Genomic DNA, 22,273 nt, shown 5'->3' with positions numbered 1-22,273 from the left:
AGCCAGTTGAGTCCCATGGCAGTTCCAGTTGCTAGCATGCTAAACTATCATGCTAGAGCCAGTTGGGTCCCATGGCAGTTCCAGTTGCTAGGACGCTAAACTATCATGCTAGAGCCAGTTGGGTCCCATGGCAGTTCCAGTTGCTAGGACGCTAAACTATCATGCTAGAGCCAGTTGGGTCCCATGGCAGTTCCAGTTGCTAGCACGCTAAACTATCATGCTAGAGCCAGTTGGGTCCCATGGCAGTTCCAGTTGCTAGGACGCTAAACTATCATGCTAGAGCCAGTTGGGTCCCATGGCAGTTCCAGTTGCTAGCACGCTAAACTATCATGCTAGAGCCAGTTGGGTCCCATGGCAGTTCCAGTTGCTAGCACGCTAAACTATCATGCTAGAGCCAGTTGGGTCCCTTGGCAGTTCCAGTTGCAAGGACGCTAAACTATCATGCTAGAGCCAGTTGGGTCCCATGGCAGTTCCAGTTGCTAGCACGCTAAACTATCATGCTAGAGCCAGTTGAGTCCCATGGCAGTTCCAGTTGCTATCATGCTAAACTATCATGCTAGAGCCAGTTGGGTCCCTTGGCAGTTCCAGTTGCTAGCACGCTAAACTATCATGCTAGAGCCAGTTGAGTCCCATGGCAGTTCCAGTTGCTAGCATGCTAAACTATCATGCTAGAGCCAGTTGGGTCCCATGGCAGTTCCAATTGCTAGCACGCTAAACTATCATGCTAGAGCCAGTTGGGTCCCATGGCAGTTCCAGTTGCTCGGACGCTAAACTATCATGCTAGAGCCAGTTGGGTCCCATGGCAGTTCCAGTTGCTAGCACGCTAAACTATCATGCTAGAGCCAGTTGAGTCCCATGGCAGTTCCAGTTGCTAGGACGCTAAACTATCATGCTAGAGCCAGTTGGGTCCCATGGCAGTTCCAGTTGCTAGCACGCTAAACTATCATGCTAGAGCCAGTTGAGTCCCATGGCAGTTCCAGTTGCTAGCACGCTAAACTATCATGCTAGAGCCAGTTGAGTCCCATGGCAGTTCCAGTTGCTAGCACGCTAAACTATCATGCTAGAGCCAGTTGGGTCCCATGGCAGTTCCAGTTGCTAGCACGCTAAACATTCTAAAGTGGAAATTACAACCTTTAGAAGCCTTTTTAAACATTGAATACACTACAAGTTTGCATTTCCTGCCATGCAGGAAAATTCTCAGCAAACGACTGATCAAAAGAAGGTCCTACATCTGTACGTACCCTCATTTGCACTTCTTTGGGAAGTGATGGGAACATTTCTAAAGAGTTTGTCTTTACTACTTTGAGGACAGTTCAAGGACATTAAATATTAATTTGCACTTATAAATATGTGCTTGTTTCAAAAATAGTGGCAATGAATGGAAGTATTTGAACTCTGAAGCAAATTCATATTCCACCCACCTGCCTGATGATGATGTCTGAGCTGCACAGAGGCTATCATTGTTTTGGAGCACAACACACACACACACACACACACACACACACACACACACACACACACACACACACACACACACACACACACACACACACACACACACACACACACACACACACAGAGAGAGAGATAAATAAATAAGGCCCTCATCTGAAAAATGTGTGCCACTGACTGCTGCTTTAGTCAATATGTTCATGAGAAAAAGCATTCATCAGTGTTTTCCATAAGCGCCCGGCCGTCAGCTAAATAGCCGATAACAGACTCATTGTAAGCCGGGCTACTTTTTCCACTTAAAATCTTAGTCAGAAAAGTCCATGTAGCCTTCTGCCACTAAAAAGAATGATATGCATCATCTATTGATCTATTGATAGTACAGACACCTGTCTTTCACATGTTTTATTGGCCTATACAGCCACAGAGTCGGGGCGCAAAGGCTATTTACTGTGCTTTGATTGATTACCAAACGGCAAGTGTTGACTAGTTTACAAAAAGTGTCGAAACGACTGAATAAATTCAATCCCTTATATCCCTTTGCTATTTATAAATCATACAATGTAGTTATGTCCATGGTATAGCATCGGGACATGTAAAACCAAAGATCTTGTTTGTTTTTTCCTAGGATTCGAAGCCTATGAAAAGACATGCCAGTGACCGCTAAAGTGTCTCGTCAGTGTAGCCTAGCGATGGGTTGTTCGCGAACTGACGGCTCTTTTTGAATGGATCTCTTAGGTTAATGGAACCGAATCTCCTCCATAAGAGAGCTGTGTGTTTTGACTCCCTAATTTGCTTACTGGTAGGCTACTCCTGCTTTTTAGCGATTATCTGCAGAGAAATTATGAAAATATTCAGTGAAGATGTTGAATTCTCACTGCAGGAACAATAGGAAGTGGAGAGAGCGTTCAGGTCCAAAATATTATCAAATAAAACAGATTGATAATGATACTTATATGCTAGTATTAAAGACAGATAGATATATGGCCTACTGATTTAATTAAAGTTAACAGACAACTGCTGCTTTCTGTTTAGCAAAGCCCATGTTTAACACCTGCTTCATTATTCAATCATACCTGTTGAAGTAAGACTGTAAATGTGACTTGAATCTCAAGAGAAGACAGGTTTGATGTTGAAAAGGTTTTCTTACTTAGGAAAGAGTTGTGATCAGGACAAGGCCTAGACGATATCCAAAACTACTAACACACTGAATTTCAATCATTTTCAGTCATTTTATTGTAAAGTAATGTCTTTCTAGTTAATACAACAACAAATTTGACCAAAATGCGAGGAAAAGTCATTAAAGTATTCTATAATTTAGGGGTGCATTTTGGATGGAATCAAGGCATTAGAATGTACCAGAAGCCACCACAATTGAGCTTGTTCTGCAATTTTCACGGAAAGCACAGCTATTACTTCCACACAAAAATGACTGCTTCTGAGGGAACCAGAGAGGTTGTTTGTCTGAATCTGTCCGTCGCTCAATCACCCTCCCCTCAAATTCCTTTCATTTTCCGGAAGCATTAGCCGCCCTACCAAACATTTGTACAAGAAAATGATCTGCAAGCATGTCAGAGGGGTTGTCGATATTTACCGTCATTACGCGTTATTTCTCCGTACTAAAACCTGTTTATCCGCTATTTGCTTGTGATTACTCTTCAACTGGACTGACCACCTGCTCTGATTCTCTGCACCTTAGCACACATGCACACACCAACACAGACAAACACACACATATACATTCATGCTACACACACACACACACATCACAACGGCTGCTACAAGACTTATAATACTGCTCAATTTATACACTGCCCCCCATCCACCCCTCTTCCCCAAAACATGAGTAAATATTGGACTATAAATTGTGCCTTCCTTCATTACACTTATGCTAAAATGTTTATTCTGTTCTACTGAACCATTAACTTTATGTTTCTATTGTTATCTTTTATTAAGTTTTATTGTGGTTGCACCGTCCAGAAGGAACAGTAAGGTTTTGTTGAACTTGTGGTTGCACCGTCCAGAAGGAACAGTAAGGTTTTGTTGAACTTGTGGTTGCACCGTCCAGAAGGAACAGTAAGGTTTTGTTGAACTTGTGGTTGCACCGTCCAGAAGGAACAGTAAGGTTTTGTTGAACTTGTGGTTGCACCGTCCAGAAGGAACAGTAAGGTTTTGTTGAACTTGTGGTTGCACCGTCCAGAAGGAACAGTAAGGTTTTGTTGAACTTGTGGTTGCACCGTCCAGAAGGAACAGTAAGGTTTTGTTGAACTTGTGGTTGCACCGTCCAGAAGGAACAGTAAGGTTTTGTTGAACTTGTGGTTGCACCGTCCAGAAGGAACAGTAAGGTTTTGTTGAACTTGTGGTTGCACCGTCCAGAAGGAACAGTAAGGTTTTGTTGAACTTGTGGTTGCACCGTCCAGAAGGAACAGTAAGGTTTTGTTGAACTTGTGGTTGCACCGTCCAGAAGGAACAGTAAGGTTTTGTTGAACTTGTGGTTGCACCGTCCAGAAGGAACAGTAAGGTTTTGTTGAACTTGTGGTTGCACCGTCCAGAAGGAACAGTAAGGTTTTGTTGAACGATGTTATACCATGCGTATCCCATACACACATCTAATACAACTAGAAACTACTGATAGTACGGTTATTTGCCTTCGCAAGCGTTTCCCTTATAAGCATTCTCATACTCAGAATGAGTCAGAATGCATGCAGTGTTCTGATCTGAGTGATAGAATAGTGATCCATTGTTTCTGACTGGCCTTCCACTGGTCCTTGTACACCAGTGACCCCATGCATCCCTCTCCTCCACTCCTCTCTACTCTACCATCCCCTGCAGCAACAGAAGGTTGACTTACCCTAACAGCGTGGGTGACAGCTAGCCAGAGTGATGATGACAAAGGTAACCTGGGTCCCTCTTCCCACAGGCTCTCTGTGTGTGTGTGTGTGTGTGTGTGTGTGTGTGTGTGTGTGTGTGTGTGTGTGTGTGTGTGTGTGTGTGTGTGTGTGTGTGTGTGTGTGTGTGTGTGTGTGTGTGTGTGTGTGTGTGTGTGTGTGTGAGTGATTTGGTGTGTGTGTGATTAGCACCCAGTTACCTGTTTTTACACGTCATATCACCTGAGTTCTGTGTTAAAGGGGTGACTCTGCAGTAGTATGCTGTAGCCATTTTAGAAACCCACTAGCGGTCTGTGTTTTGTTCAGAGAGACATACACTGAGTGCACAAAACATTATGAACATCCCTTCTGAACACTTTCAACACCTTGTAGAGTCCATTTCCCTGACGAATTGAGTCTGGCCTGAGGATAAATCCATATTACGAAAAGTCTTCCTAATGTTTTGTACACACGTTCCACGGGCTAACAGTCCACACTATATTTAATGGAAATGGTAAAGCTCACTATACTGTATTCCCTGCATGTCTCACTATCAACATCTGTTACCTTGACAACATTTCCCTGGTCTTTGATGTTTTTTTATTTTGCACAATTATCTAGGCTTACCTCCTACCTCTTGTAATACAAAGTGTTCATGTTCCAAACAAAACAGGCTAACATTCCACATGACAGTCCACAGCAATGATAAAGCCTACTGCTGTTTTTCCTGTCCTCTCACCATTAGCGTGACACCTCTTTCCTGGACTATGACAGAAGCTTTCTCATTGGACTGAACACGGGGGCGAGGAGAGGTGGGGTGGGGAGTGGAGGTGGGGGGTGCATTTCATCTTCATTATTAGACAAGAATTAACTAGGAGAAAATGACCTGTTCTGATTAGTCTTCTTAAAAAGGGAGGAATGTGAGAAAGGAAGGATGAAGGGAGATGGGACTAATGATTCAAATTGTCAGGATGGCTCCTCTTGAGGGTTGTGGGAGAGGGGGTTGGATGGGGTTAGGGGTACAGGGGGTGGGGGGGTGAGCCAACGGTCGCAAATATGAAGAGCTCGTCTATCCTTTGATTAAAACACTGGAATTCTTCCTTCCTTTTTTTCTATGTCTGGTCTATAATTCATTCGTTCCGGAAAGAGAGAGAAATTATAGGGTCGGTATAAATATTAACGATTAGAAGTATTTTTTTAGAAGAGCACTGCTAACTCTCTGGGTGGAGATTAGCACGGCTTAATGGATGTGGCGGATGTTGTTGAAGATGACAGAGGCACCAAACAGACATGGCAGTACAAACTTCATAATGTTTCTGTTCGCTATATATTGGCAGTTGACATCAGCATTGCAAGTCCATAGCCGTGCCTTCGTAAGTGTATCTAACTGAGCCGCAATGTGCAGATCAACGTTTTCTACTACAAAAACGACTTAGAAGTTATACTGATAGATCGTTCGAATTTGAGTCAAGTGGATTGTTTTATATGAGCTAGGACATTTGTCAGCATTTAACAGTGTAAGAAACAACCCCACACAGAGAGACATTTGGAAAGCAGACAGAGAACTAGAACGTTACACCTCAAAACACATAAATGCACATTACCTTTCTCTTGTTGTTGGGACTGACGTACAAGTAGCTGAGGATTGTTTTCGCCCCCACTTTCTCATTGAGCTTCTGGTAAGTGGTTCCGTAGTCGGTTGACCTGGAATTGAATCAGAGTATTTGATGAAGACTTGATGAATTACTTGTTGTAATTAAAAAAATCCCCTGGAGAATGTTTAGTAGGAGAGAGAAAAAAAAAGCATGCACAATTAAGTCCCACCTCCTTGTGGTTCGCTGTTCTACGACGACACACTCAGATTACACAGGATAATCCACCATAACCTAGCCAGGGTGTAGTGGGTTCAAGTGGGAAGTTTGACCTTCATGTTTTGTATAAGCCTAAGCGTCAAATATCAGTACCTGTAACGTATAGTTAGAATAGGGGGCTCTACATATCACTACAGCACATATTTGGCATAGTTAACCATTTTGATCTTTGATTTTCATATGAATCATACAGATGAAGGATCTTCATTTGATCACAGTGTTTGTTGCAGGAAATGCAAACTGGTAGTGTAATCAAGGTTTAAAAAGGCTTCTAAAGTGTGTATATGTTCTGATGCAGCAGGATGATTTGACCAGAAACTGGTCAAATTAACATCCTACATCTATAGGACTGTCCATTTTAATGTCAGTTAAATAGTTCCACAGCAAAGTATGTACTTGTTAGCCACTTTTTTAGCTCAGTAGAATACTTATTTTTTTGAAATTGTGACACTTGTTGACATATAGTCTCCTACCAGTTTGAAACAGATGTCCAACCTCTAAATTGGCAAATTCCGTACTTCACACTCTGCTATATGTGGCCGTCGAAACAAACTACTTCAACATTCATTGAAATACAGTATGTCTCCAACTGTCTGACCAATGACCATCACTTCTTTTAAAATGGCACAGAATTTTTTTTAAACAGCATCACCAGGAACAATAGCAATTTTTCTGGAATAGTTGCTCTGTTATGATCCAGGACAAGATTCTTGAAGTCAAATCATGTAATTTTTTCCTTCATTCCAATCTTTTAGGAGAAAAAGACACAACGAAGTGCAAAACTTCACGTACATTTGAAAGACTGGCTGCATAGTCTCAAGTGGACTGTCAAAGATGAAGCCATTGGACCATGAGTTAGACTAGCTTTATGCAAAGTTTTCACACGGCCTCCTGCATTGTCATTCACACAAAGCTTCCTGTTTTAAAGGAAGTAACATCAATGTTTGAGTGGATTTGGTAAAGAATACTGAAAAGGCTAAATAATGTGTGAAGTTTTTTTGGAGGTCGTGTCTAGGTAGCACAACTCTGTGGTTTCAAAGTATCGCCATGTCTGTCTGCATAAAACTACAACCCAATATGGATCCCAACAGTTGAGTCAAAGCTAACGGTGGATGAAAGGGGATTGTGCTGAAATATTTAAGCGATGGTCAGAGTACTAATGTGAAATTTGTGTCCTGTCTGAGATGTTACATTCCAGAACGTCTCGAAGTTTGAACAACTTATCTCCCCTGCCAGGTTCATTTTATTTATAGAGAAGCGAGGCTCAATCAAGGAGCCATTTCATGTTCAGCTAAAACACACATAAACACACACATAAACACACACACACACACATTCAAAGCAGGCAAAGCTTAAAAAATACACCATGCATGCATCACCCTACAATGCTTGTCCCTACTACAAACAAAGCAATCACTGACTTCGATAGAGGGATTTCATTCATCATGTGCTTAAAGAAATGTTAAATCCTGATTTTGGAAACTCTATTGAAATGGAACCGTTACAATTTTTAAGTAGTTTTTTTTTCTTCTGGTGAAGTCGACAAACAACACATAGAAACACACAAACAGCCCAGCCCCGTGACTTTCATTTGTACTTTTTCAGATTTATTATGGGATGGTTTCCATGTCGATTAAATATGGGCGTCTCTCGGTGAACTCCTGAATACCAGCGGTAACATCTATCAACGGGTGGATCCATCGACACTTTGGACCACAGGACAATGACATCATCTGGCTATTGATCTGCTCCTCATAGAACCCTATCATACACCTGCTGTGATTTAAGGCCCAATGACTTACTTTTAGTGGTGCAGCAACTCTCAACATGAACCAATGAAACCAATACAATCGTCCCCCTCCCCCCCATTTGGTTGCTCAAGGACAATGATTGCGGAAAAGGCTGTGCTGGTTATGAGGTTGTGAAATGGTGGCTCTACCCCTGTCCTTCTGCTGTTATCTTCTCCATATGACCTCTGGTTTCAGCCAGCCAATTCTCTGGATTGTTCATGTGTTGGATGGAATATTATAAAGAGACAAGAATAACAGGGTGGGAGGTAGCCTAGCGGTTCAAATCGGTTAATAATCCCCAAGCCGACTAGGTGAAAGAAAAATTGTCCGATGTGCCCTTGAGCAAGGCACTTTACCCTAATTGCTCCTGTAAGTTGCTCTGGATACTGTACCAGCGTCTGCTAAATGAATACAAATGTAAAGCGAGTCTGATAACAGTGATCTGGTTCACTGTGATATTTGGATCACTGGGGATTGTGTATTGTGTTACAGGTGATTGAGTTATTCCATATACCTAGCTCCTCCTCACATCAAATACCTAGCTACTCCTCACATCATATACCTAGCTCCTCCTCACATCAAATACCTAGCTACTCCTCACATCATATACCTAGCTCTTCCTCACATCATATACCTAGCTACTCCTCACATCATATACCTAGCTACTCCTCACATCATATACCTAGCTACTCCTCACATCATATACCTAGCTACTCCTCACATCATATACCTAGCTCCTCCTCACATCAAATACCTAGCTACTCCTCACATCATATACCTAGCTCCTCCTCACATCATACACCTAGCTCCTCCTCACATCAAATACCTAGCTACTCCTCACATCATATACCTAGCTCCTCCTCACATCATATACCTAGCTACTCCTCACATCATATACCTAGCTACTCCTCACATCATATACCTAGCTACTCCTCACATCATATACCTAGCTACTCCTCACATCACATACCTAGCTACTCCTCACATCACATACCTAGCTACTCCTCACATCATATACCTAGCTCCTCCTCACATCATATACCTAGCTACTCCTCACATCATATACCTAGCTACTCCTCACATCAAATACCTAGCTACTCCTCACATCATATACCTAGCTCCTCCTCACATCATATACCTAGCTACTCCTCACATCATATACCTAGCTACTCCTCAGATCAAATACCTAGCTACTCCTCACATCATATACCTAGCTACTCCTCACATCATATACCTAGCTACTCCTCAGATCAAATACCTAGCTACTCCTCACATCATATACCTAGCTACTCCTCACATCATATACCTAGCTACTCCTCACATCATATACCTAGCTACTCCTCACATCAAATACCTAGCTACTCCTCACATCATATACCTAGCTACTCCTCACATCACATACCTAGCTACTCCTCACATCACATACCTAGCTACTCCTCACATCACATACCTAGCTACTCCTCACATCATATACCTAGCTACTCCTCACATCATATACCTAGCTACTCCTCACATCATATACCTAGCTACTCCTCACATCATATACCTAGCTACTCCTCTGTTTTAGGTGAGGGTTCAATTTCAAGCTCTTTTATTCATACCGTACTAATGTGATATTGCCTTGTTGGGTTCTTTTCAAGGACAACAACTTTATTTTGGGAGGAGACTTAGAGTACCCCAGTGCACGCCCAATTAGATTTCCCCCCATATATCTACTGTACTATGACAGCAGCAGCCCGAAGCCCTGTTGTCTTCCCTATTGGAGTTTGATTAATCAATGAGTGGGGGGTATCTGGAGATGGTTAGCGAGAGGTCGCTAATTGCATTAGCGGGGTGCAACAAACAATAAACAGCTTGAAACGTCCAACGGATGGCAGCTTTGCTAAGTATTCCAAATGAATGTGTGAATTGCATCGGTGCACTCCGATAGCATTTCTCTCTCTCCACTCCGCTTTGAGAGGAGCAGGTTGGGCTTGTACCCCCCTCCCATTTCTGCCCCAGGTTTGATGGCTGTCTACCATTCTTAAACTACCAGGACAGTCTCTCTCTCTCTCGATGTTAGACGCACCATTAACAGGGTAATGAGGTATCACGCCCGTTCACGTTTGAGCCATCCACGGCCTTGAGCCACTAACGGTTAGTGGTTAGGACTTACATAGAGAATCACATAACGCTGCATTTACCACTGCTGTGGTTGGGAGATGGGCCTTGGGGGGTGGACCCACGGATCAGTTGTGGGCCGCTGAAATCACCGGAAAGTCCTGAGGTCTGTTTTCCTCTTTCTCACATGAGGGCCGCAATGTTCCAGCAGACCCGCACCGCTGAGATTTGTACAGATTTGACAGGCCTACTGTTTCCGAAGTCTCTTAAAATGCCAAAACCCGCATTCAATCAACTTTGATGATTTGCCAAGTGGAACAAATGTAAGAGCTTTCAATTTGACTTTTTTTTACAAAAGACCGGGGTAAAATAAGGCGAGACGTCACAAAACATGCTCCGCTGAAAGGAGTCTATAGAAGAACAACTAAAATCCTTTAACTGTGGGCTTTCCAATGGACAGTCAAGCACTTTACATTTTCGGCAAAGTCTCAAACATACTTGTACGTGACTCTGAACAGAATCACAGAATGTCATACTGTATAAATAACCTATTGGGAACCGAATATCAAGGTAGCAAGAACACAACTTGTAGACCTACAAACACAAGATATTACAACTATAGCCAAGGGAGTGGATTATGTATGAATTCAGTTTTCAGTAATGCGGTGGAGACCCTTGAGCTGAAAGTGCAACGAGCCTCGCTTGAGCTGCACTCAAGGCCAGTCAAAGTAAGTGCACTTGGACAACACTGGAGAGCACATTGGCTGCCCGTGAGTAGCTGTGACTCATATTCACACTAATGCCTGTCTGCTTTGGGATGAATTAAACATCTGGTCGGTCAGCTGGAAGGTTCTGGAGACAGGTGCACGTTATTCGGGTGAAAAGTCTCCTCAATGAGGAGAGGGCAAGTTGCACCGTTTAAATATTCAAGGTGATTTTGTGTAAGCCTTCGATTTGTCAACCTCTTATGGCGATGTACTTATACTTATTATATGCATTTATAATGTTTGTGGTATACAAAGGAGACAGAGCATGAAACACAACCTTGTTGCAGCTGAGAATCCAATATAACGGGCAGTCGCTGAAGACTTGACACAGAAATGTACACAGAAGACTTACTTTGTCGTTGCATGATGTGCTTACCTCCACAACGAGCTCTCTGTGACACTGTTCAGGTTGAAGTCAAACAGCTTGGTCAGCATGAGAATCACCTGCAAGACAGAAGGGAGAATCCTTATGAATACACTTTAACACGGATCCTACAATAAATGCACGTTTCAACAAACAATTCATCTTAAACTTAGGTGTAATCGCATTTCACAAAGCAATTCCAAACATTTGACGATTCGTCCCCGAATTACATTGTCAGCAGTCAAGGAGACCGTGTTTCTTTTACAGTATGTGAAATCCAAGGAAATGATCTGTTATTGGTGTTATAAGCCACAGGTCATCAACAATTTGGCCTGTTAACATCCCCGAAAGGTTGCTGAATCGAATCCCCGAGCTGACAAGGTACAAATCTGTCATTCTGCCCCTGAGCAAGGCAGTTAACCCACTGTTCCCCGTGTGCCGATGACGTGGATGTCAATTAAGGCAGCCCCCCGCACCTCTCTGATTGAGGGCTTGGGTTAAATGCGGAAGACATATTTCCGTTGAATGCATTCAGTTGTACAACTGACTAGGTCTCCCCCTTTCTTTTCCCACGTTCAAATGGTGTCCCTTTATTTCATGATCACTTGTGTAAGACAAGATGCTTCTTCCATACTTTCTAAAATCACCTATCACATCCTTTTCAAAATAGAAAACAGAAGGAACAGAGAAAGGAAGCTATTAAATGTTTGATATGTAGCCTCTGTAGCCACACATGAAAGGCATAGTCCCGTCTTTGGGAAACTCACGGTCCTACCTGATAGAGAATACATTAAACAAATGTGTCCTCCACCTAGCTTGTTCAGGGGATCTGACTACTGACTAGCAAGCTCAGCTGAACTGTCAGCGAGAAGAACTAAAAGATACATCAGATGAACAGCGTGTGACGACTAATTATTTAGAGCTCATTACTTAATCATATCCTATTCAATCTAAACGCGGCACTGTAAATATTCTTTATAACTGTAACACCCTTAAAGTGCATGGGATTTAGAAGGAAAATCTGGGTCGATCCAAGTCTTCGGGGGAAAACGAAAAGACAGATAAATCGCATTCCGCCCGAAGCAGAATGAGAACTACAGAAGCATGTTACTACAGAAGCACGGAACTATAGAAGCATGTTACTACAGAAGCATGGAACTACAGAAGCCCTCGCAATCTATTTATTTTATGACTCGAGGTATATTTGAAATGCATTGCAATTTGTGTGCGAAGGAGCTACTCACCAAGCACACCTGTAGTTTACCAGTCTACTTTGACTTGGTACTATAGGCCCCTGACGTTTCACGCAATGTTTGCTGTCTGTTAGCATGTTGGTAACTGTGTGAAATCGCCTGGAGTATGATGTCATGGGTTTGACAGTTTCAGGATTGTTCAAATGCGTGTGGATGTCATACAACACAGAGGTCAGTAACAACATGGACAAGTCGAACAGATCCAGCAGCAGTGTTATGTCTATCTTTATCAGCCTCATGTCATCCAGATGACCTTAGCATCATCTACATAGCTTATTTTTTCCCCCTCCATACACAAACACCCATAGGCAGTCTGAAACTTCTAAGAGGAACTTCAGGGAACTGCATATTCAGGGGAAAAAACTCTGTGGAATATCGTCCCAAGTCCATAGTGTACAGCAAAAACAAAACAACCGGAGCCTATAAACAATTTGTACATGCCGTCTCCAAGACCGGCTACACAATGTTCCTTGGCTGCACGCTGCGTCATGGCAACATCCAACTGTTTCCCTGTCCCTCGGATACCTTTGAGTCTACCCCCCGCTGCATGTTGTAGAGACAGGCGTGGCAGAGGAGTCACCACCGTGGAACTTGTGTGACTTTGTGAAGTGAGTTCCGCCAGCGTGGGGGCCCCGCGAGTGAGTTACAACGCCAGAACAGATGCACCTCTGCAGCGGGGAATTACATTGTGAGGCAGGCCCCTTTGATCACGCTGTATTATGTATGAGGCAACATCTGCGGCCTCAGAACGCACCGAACCAATGCACGCGCGCACACACACACACACACACACACGGCTGCTTTGGGTCGACCTGTGGAGGAGTTAAGGTTAGAGAGAAGAAAACATCAACACAAAACTCCTTTAAATGAAGAGCCTGTTCACAACGTAGCCCGGCGTCTCCTCAAAGCGTCTGAGTGGTAGATACTCCGGTGAGGAGAGATTTACCCCAGGGGATGAATAACCTCACATGTGCAGATGAGACCAATGCATGCTAATGACCCAGTCCATTTCGCTGGCCAGCTGGAGGGAGAATTCGTACACAGGCGCGTACACACACACACACACACACACACACAACCACCTCCACAAGGCTTCTCTCTCTCCCTCGATCTCCTTCCCTACTCTCTCTCTCCTAAATTCTACCAAACCTCTAAATTCAGTTTTTCTATGTCTGTTTGTCAGAGCAGGTGCCCTTGTACCAATGTATCTCTGTATCTCTGTACTCCATGCCTATGCCTCCACCTCTGCCTGTTTCTGTGTACTAGAGCCAGGTTCTCTATCACCTCGCCCTCGCTCAAACAACCAATAACCTGGGCAGATAAAGTCCTTTAAAAGCAAAGTAAGCAGAGCTGTAAAAGCGGAGCAGGCCAGGCAGGGCTGGCTGTGTAGCTGGCATCATTAGCTGAAGGACAGTGTGCATGCGGACCCATCGGTCTGCCACATATGGAGCCTAATGTGGGTGGCCATCAGCGTGCGTCCGTGTCAGATGGTCTCCCCGCTGGAAAGTGCATATGCTACATTACCGAGCTTGCCAATTAGGCCCGTGGGTAGACTCCTACTGTAAATATTACCTTTGCCGAGCAATAGAAGGAAAAAACAGACTTTTGGGAAATGAAGATATTTGAGAAGGACTAACAAAGGGGAGAGAGTTGTGTGAGGGAGAGACGATGGAAGACTGACTTTTAGCTTGTGAGGCGTTTGGGTTTCCGTGGCTGTGGCAGGTTGAGGCGACAGCTCTGTTTATGGATGCATTATGCTGAAAACCCCACATTGAAGTATGTCACTGGGCTTCAGAAGAACGTTCGCGGTGGTAGGCCTGGCGAGGTTTGTAATTAAGTGTTCCCTTTCGGATAAGTAAAACTTTCAAAGTGCATTGAAGGCCAGTTTGAGGGAGTTTGCAAATGTTATGCAAAGTCTGGTTGGCAGAATTTTAGGGGGTATTAGAAATGCAAAGAGAGGTTTGAGCTCAGGGTGCGGATCAATAACAGCTGTGTTTCTGCAAAGACTTAAGTGCTTAGAGTTTCTCTTTCACACGCAAATACACACACACAGAGAGAGACAGAAACACACACATGAATACACACACACACAGAAAGAAAAAACGCACACACACTGAGTGTCTTTGCTGCCAGAAAACGGCTCGTTGTGTTTCCCGCTATCTGGTGATTGTCCTTGACAAGGGGAGAAAAAATTAAAATGATGAACAACGATCAAAATCCCCAAACACGCATATACAAATAATAATTACGATCTCCTATGGCAACAGAGAGCCCAGAACAGCAAACAAATAGAAAACACAGGGATCCTAACCACGGCTTTGTCTGACTGTGAAACTCCCAGACATTAGACATGTTAACCACACACTTCATATAAAACTCTTCGTCTTCTTCTGTATTTCTTTCACTCAATTGTACGAGAGAGAGAGTTTAGTCATGTTTTTTTCTGACTGCATGCTAAAGTACAATTCTGTATTCCTCACTCTTATTAATGTTTCAGGTATCGTCTCAGATATTCAGATACTGTAGTCTTGAGTCCTCGCACCCAATGCTTCTCTGTGTTTTTAAATCTATAAGGAATGCATTGCACGCTACTACATATCTATTATATTCCCGAGAAAAAACAAGTTAGTCAAATACATATATATCATATCTAAACATGATTCATCTTCCTAGATGTTCAAAAACCTGAATCTGTCAAACTCCGGAGGGATCATTGTGACAACATGCCTTCTCTCTGTAGGATTAGCTGTTGTCGTTTCATATTTTGGAAATATTTCACAATCCATGCCTATCCCCGATATGAAAGTAAAATGTTGCTGCGAACCTGGATTTTCAAGTCATCTGTCAAATTCTTGGATATCCCCCCAAAAATCTGTCTCCATTGAGGATCAAAACGTGTCATTTGAGAGCAATGTCCCAGGCAAAGGAATGTTAGTATAAATACCAAACATGCATAGTAATGTTCTGGGTTTTGGGATGCCTATTTCTGGGGCCTAATTAGCTAGTCTAATAGAAAGTCTGTATATATTTTTTTTCTTTTGACAATATTACCCCGAAACCACAGTTTTCTGTATATTTTAAGACCAACATATTCAGTGTTGTAAACCAACTTGTTGACATACCCCCAGGGTTTTAGTCAAGATCTGTCACACAGTATGCACAATCTCTCTATTCACGGCTGGATATCGTATGTTGATATATATATTCCAGGTTGGATACTACTGGAAATAAGATGTTATATTGTACTGATATACAGTTGAAGTTGTAAGTTTACATAAGCCTTAGACAAATACATTTAAACTCAGTTTTTCACAATTCCTGACATTTAATCCTAGTAAAGAAGAGTAAGAATGTGAAATGTCAGATAAATAGTAGAGAGAATTGTTTATTTCAGCTTTTGCTTCTTTCATCACATTCCCAGTGGGTCAGAAGTTTACATACAACTCAATTAGTATTTGGTAACATTGCCTTGAAATTGTTTAACTTGGGTCAAATGTTTCGGGTAGCCTTCCACAAGCTTCCCACAATAAGTTGGGTGAATTTTGGCCCAATCCTCCTGACAGAGCTGGTGTAACTGAGTCAGGTTTGTAGGGCTCCTTGCTCGCACATGCTTTTCAGTTCTTCCCACAATTTTTCTATAGGATTGAGGTCAGGGCTTTATAATGGCCACTCCAATACTTTGACTTTGTTGCCATTTTTCCACAACTTTGGAAATATGCTTGGGGTCATTGTCCATTTGGAGACCCATTTGCGACCAAGCTTCAACTTCCTGACTGATGTCTTGAGATGCTTCTTCAAAATATCCACATAATTTTCGTGCCTCATGATGCTATCTATTTTGTAAAGTTCACCAGCCCCTCCTGCAGCAAAGCACCCCTACAACATGATGCTGACACCCCCGTGCTTCACGGTTGGGATGGTGTTCTTCGGCTTGCCAGCCACCCCCTTTTTCCTCCAAACATAACAAATGGTCATTATGGCCAAAGAGCTCTATATTTGTTTCATCAGACCAGAGGACATTTCTCCAAAAAGTATCTTTGATCCCATGTGCAGTTGCAAACCGTAGTCTGGCTTTTTTATGGAGCGGTGGCTTCTTCCTTGCTGAGTGGCCTTTCAGGTTATGTCGATATAGGACTCGTTTTACTGTGGATATAGATACTTTTGTACCTGTTTCCTCCAGCATCTTCACAAGGTCCTTTTCTGCTGTTCTGGGATTGATTTGCACTTTTCGCACCAAAGAACGTGTCTCCTTCCTGAGCGGTATGACGGCTGCATGGTCCCATGGTGTTTATACTTGCGTACTATTGTTTGTACAGATGAATGTGGTACCTTCAGGCGTTTGGAAATTGCTCCCAAGGATGAACCAGACTTGTGGAGGTCTACAAAAAAAATTGAGGTCTTGGCTGATTTCTTTTGATTTTCCAATGATGTCAAGCAAAGAGGCACCGAGTTTGAAGGTAGGCCTTGAAATACATCCACAGTTACACTTCCAATTGACTCAAATGATGTCAATTAGTCTATCAGAAACTTCTAAAGCCATGACATCATTTTCTGGAATTTTCCAAGCTGATTAAAGGCACAGTCAACTTAGTGTATGTAAACTTCTGACCCACTGGAATTGTGATACAGGGAATTATAAGTGAAATAATCTGTCTGTAAACAATTATTGGAAAAATGACTTGTGTCATGCACAAAGTAGATGTCCTAACTGACTTGCCAAAACACTCCACAATAAATTTGTGGAGTGGTTGAAAAAACTGTTTTAATGATTCCAACCTAAGTGTATGTACACTTCCGACTTCAACTGTACTTAGTAGTTATCTGCCATGCTTGTATGTGTTTAGCCCTATCAGCAGAAGAACAGATAAACACAAAGCACTGTGGTGGGAAGAAGACTCTGAAATTACTAAAACACATCCAAAGTGCAAATGCAGATTTTCATTGCTGTAGTTTGATTCTGCAACCTGCAATGCTACTGGCCTGATTAGATGGCAGGATTCGCCTTATTCACAGCGTGATCACTGTAACAGGGGAAGACATTGAGCTAGTGTGTGTGTGTGTGTGTGTGTGTGTGTGTGTGTGTGTGTGTGTGTGTGTGTGTGTGTGTGTGTGTGTGTGTGTGTGTGAGTGTGTGTGTGTGTGTGTGTCTAGATGAACGAGCTACTGGGCACCCCGACTTAATTTCAACTGAACACTGTTGAATTCACTTACTGTATATACACTAGTCAAAAGTACCAGCCTCAGAAATCGACAATTAACTAACTGCACCTCAGATTGCAGCCCAAATAAATGCATCACAGAGTTCAAGTAACAGACACATCTGTTCTGAGGAGACTGTGTGAATCAGGCCTTCCTGGTCGAAATGCTGCAAAGAAACAACCACTAAAGGACACCATTAAGAAGAAGAGACTTGCTTGGGCCAAGAAGCACAAGCAATGGACATTAGACCGGTGGAAATCTGTCCTTTGGTCTGATTCCAAATTTGTGGTTTTTGGTTCCAACAGCCATGTCTTTGCGAGACACAGAGTAGGTGAACGGATGATCTCTGTATGTGTGGTTCCCACCGTGAAGCATGGAGGAGGAGGTGTGATGGTGTGGGGGTGCATTGCTGGTGAGACTGTCTGTGATTTATTTAGAATTCAAGGCACACAACCAGCATGGCTACCACAGCATTCTGCAGCGATACGCCATCCAATCTGGTGTGCGCTTAGTGGGATTAACATTTATCTTTCAAATCAAATTTATTTATATAGCCCTTCTTACATCAGCTGATATATAAAAGTGCTGTACAGAAAAAAAGGCTCCATGCTGTATAAGGGCTATTTGACCAAGAATGAGAGTGATGGAGCGCAGCATCAGATGACCTGGCCTCCATAAATCACCCGACCTCCACCTCCACCCAATTGAGCTGTTTTGGAATGAGTTGGACCCCAGAGTGACTACCTCATGAAGTTGGTTGAGAGAATGCCAAGAGTGTGCAAAGCTGTCATCAAGGCAAAAGGTGGCTACTTTGAAGAATCTTAAATATATTTTGATTTGTTTAACACTTTTTTGGTTACTACATGATTCCATACGTGTTATTTCATAGTTTTGATGTCTTCACTATTATACTACAATGTAGAAAATAGTAAAAAATAAAAATAAAAATAAATCCTTGAATGAGCATGTGTACAAACTTTTGACTGCTACTGTATACTGCCATGAATTATGCACATAGACTCTAGAGATTGTTCACAATCTATTGTTTTGGGGGGTTTGAGTGTGTGTGTGCGTGCATGCGTGTGCATGCTTGTATGCGAGTGCAAATGTGCATGTGTGCGAGTGCGAATGAGCGTGTGCGTGTCTGTGCGCACATGGGTCTTCAAATGAATGATGTATCTGAAAACAATGTCGATTCGGGTAATAAATCATTGTTTAGTACTTTGAAATAAGGGGAAGATAACACTTGACAGAATTATTGAAATTGAATTCATGGACACTCTCGCTTTAGACAAAAGATAACGGGACTATTCACCGTATCCCAAGTAGGTAAGAGTTCCTGCCTGCGTAGAATGAAAAGCCCGAGCTCCAACAATTGAGTTTTAACTTCCAAAGTAGGTTACAATCCACCCACTGGTTAAATATAGTACATCACTTCCGTACTGCGAGAGAGGAATGTGGTTGCTCACTCCTGATCATTTGACAAATAAAACTGAATATATGAATGTTAATCCGATGAACCCGCTCACATATCCCCGGGGGATATTGCAATAACACATAAAACCTTGGAACTGTCAACGTGGAAAATCGAGTTTTATGTTAGCGGTGACAGAAAGGTGTGGATATGAAAGCACTATGAAACTCACAGACATACTCAAAGTTTCTAGTGGTATTGAATGGGAATGAGAAGTCTGTGGGTATATGATTTTCAACGAGTTGAAAATCAAGTTTTTATGTTAGCGGTGACAGAAAGGTGCGGATATGATGAAAGCATTACACAAACCGAGTCTATGAAACCGAGTCTATGAGTAAAATGCTGTGGCTGACTTGGATTTTGGTACTAGACTGCAGAGGCCCAAGAGGCTAGTCTAGCGGCTGTTTTTCCCCTATGTGTTAACAGCACAACCTACATGAGATTATTAGCTACAGTCGCTACACTACTAGCCAGATGGAGCGTGACAAATAAAACTAAAAAAGAATCTCGCTCATCGCAGATTAATTATTCAGATGTTCATCCTCAGAAGTAGCATCAGCTCACTAATAGGATAATAAAAGGTATTTACAAAGCTACATCTATCTATCTATCTGGCAAAGACACTCTCTCCCTCTCTTCTCTCTCTCCCTCGGAGGCAAAATAATCGGTCCACTTTTTGTCTCATTGATATTGCTTGATTGGCCTCCAGTTTGGGGCTGGGTAGTTTGAGTACTAGGGGCAGAAGGCAGATGAATTGTCCCTCCAGGCTTTGCAGCAAGAGAGAGCAAAAGAGAGCGAGCGAGAGAGAGAAGTAGGAAGAGGGAGAGAGAAGAAGGCCGAGGGAGAGACAGAGAGAGCGGTAGAGAGAGAGACAGAGAGGAGGAAGAGGGAGAGAGCGAAGGAGGAAGAGGGAGAGAGCAAGAGAGAGAGAGTGAGAGACAGGGGGAAGAAGAGATGGTGGTAGTAGCTAACAAGCTCTTCTCTGCCAATCTCTTTCTTTGTTCCCATTATTCAGAATCAAAGACTCCTGATTCCCAGCATTTGCATGTGATTAAAGGTGATTAGCAGTAGAGCTCCAGTCTAAACCAATACTTCCCTCCCTTGGAATCATCGCGGCCCACCCACCTACTGCTAGTTTTGCAATCACCGCCAACACTCACCACCGCCATGACACTGACTCCCTTTCTGTTGTTGTTCGGCTCTGTTGTGTATCAAACCATTGTGTATCAAACCATTGTGTGAGGCACCTCAACATCATTCACGTGCTTAATTTGCGTCAAAGAAAAACACGTTAAGACAAACCAAAAGTAGGTATTACGTGGAGGGATAAAAACGATACAAATGAGAAACAAGATTTTCAAGTAGCTGAGGTGGCTAAAGAGATAGCCGTTAACACGAGAACACAGAGGAATGAGAATTACAATCAACGGGGGTCTTAACCTCGTCTCGCACGTCACTGTAATGAGATGATAAAACGGCTCCCTGGGGGGTTGGAACAAGCCGTATTCTAGCGTGTACACAGACAGCTGTATCGATACGGGAGCAATTGTTGCTGAGCTTCATACCCTGGTAATAGAATAGGAGACACACGCTGCACACCAATAGGCACACTCAATTTCAGCACAAGAGAGCATTGTATAGTAAGAAAATATATGGCATTCAGTATAGTCAACAATGTCATCATTGTTAGAGATATAGTATTATTCAGAATAGTCAACAATGTCATCATTGTTAGAGATAGAGTATTATTCAGAATAGTCAACAATGTCATCATTGTTAGAGATATAGCATTATTCAGAATAGTCAACAATGTTAGAGATATAGCATTATTCAAAATAGTCAACAATGTCACCAATGTTAGAGATATAGCATTTTTCAGAATAGTCAACAATGTCACCAATGTTAGAGATATAGCAGTATTCAGAATAGTCAACAATGTCACCAATGTTAGAGATATAGCAGTATTCAGAATAGTCAACAATGTTAGAGATATAGCATTATTCAAAATAGTCAACAATGTCACCAATGTTAGAGATATAGCAGTATTCAGAATAGTCAACAATGTTAGAGATATTGCAGTATTCAGAATAGTCAACAATGTTAGAGATATAGCAGTATTCAGAATAGTCAACAATGTTAGAGATATAGCAGTATTCAGAATAGTCAACAATGTTAGAGATATAGCAGTATTCAGAATAGTCAACAATGTTAGAGATATAGCAGTATTCAGAATAGTCACCAATGTTAGAGATATAGCAGTATTCAGAATAGTCAACAATGTCACCAATGTTAGAGATATAGCAGTATTCAGAATAGTCAACAATGTCACCAATGTTAGAGATATAGCATATTCAGAATAGTCAACAATGTCACCAATGTTAGAGATATAGCAGTATTCAGAATAGTCAACAATGTTAGAGATATAGCAGTATTCAGAATGGTCAACAATGTTAGAGATATAGCAGTATTCAGAATAGTCAACAATGTTAGAGATATAGCAGTATTCAGAATAGTCAACAATGTTAGAGATATAGCAGTATTCAGAATAGTCAACAATGTTAGAGATATAGCAGTATTCAGAATAGTCAACAATGTTAGAGATATAGCAGTATTCAGAATAGTCACCAATGTTAGAGATATAGCAGTATTCAGAATAGTCAACAATGTCACCAATGTTAGAGATATAGCAGTATTCAGAATAGTCAACAATGTTAGAGATATAGCATTATTCAAAATAGTCAACAATGTCACCAATGTTAGAGATATAGCAGTATTCAGAATAGTCAACAATGTTAGAGATATAGCCGTATTCAGAATAGTCAACAATGTTAGAGATATAGCAGTATTCAGAATAGTCAACAATGTTAGAGATATAGCAGTATTCAGAATAGTCAACAATGTTAGAGATATAGCAGTATTCAGAATAGTCAACAATGTTAGAGATATAGCAGTATTCAGAATAGTCAACAATATTAGAGATATAGCAGTATTCAGAATAGTCACCAATGTTAGAGATTTAGCAGTATTCAGAATAGTCAACAATGTCACCAATGTTAGAGATATAGCAGTATTCAGAATAGTCAACAATGTTAGAGATATAGCATTATTCAAAATAGTCAACAATGTCACCAATGTTAGA

General features: G+C 42.0%; 1 protein-coding gene across 3 annotated transcripts in view; it reads right to left on the bottom strand.

Moving 5' to 3' along the window:
* The window catches only part of LOC109865961 (VPS10 domain-containing receptor SorCS1), a 163,786-nt gene that overhangs the window by 66,854 nt on the left and 74,659 nt on the right, over positions 1-22,273 (bottom strand). For all 3 annotated transcript variants that reach the window (XR_004204514.1, XM_031799698.1, XM_031799699.1), the window contains exons 2-3: positions 11,221-11,288; positions 5,921-6,020 (exon numbers count right to left, since the gene is read on the bottom strand). Coding sequence is in view for 2 of the 3 variants with exons in the window: in XM_031799698.1 (XP_031655558.1) it covers positions 5,921-6,020; positions 11,221-11,288 (168 nt within the window). In the remaining variant the exon portion in view is untranslated. The remainder of the gene's footprint in view (positions 1-5,920; positions 6,021-11,220; positions 11,289-22,273) is intronic.

The sequence above is a fragment of the Oncorhynchus kisutch genome, linkage group LG20 (assembly GCF_002021735.2).
Source record: "Oncorhynchus kisutch isolate 150728-3 linkage group LG20, Okis_V2, whole genome shotgun sequence".
In the NCBI taxonomy this organism is placed as follows: domain Eukaryota; kingdom Metazoa; phylum Chordata; class Actinopteri; order Salmoniformes; family Salmonidae; genus Oncorhynchus; species Oncorhynchus kisutch.
The sequence above is the reverse complement of the archived record's forward strand: the minus strand, read 5'-3'. Positions and strand labels throughout refer to the sequence as shown.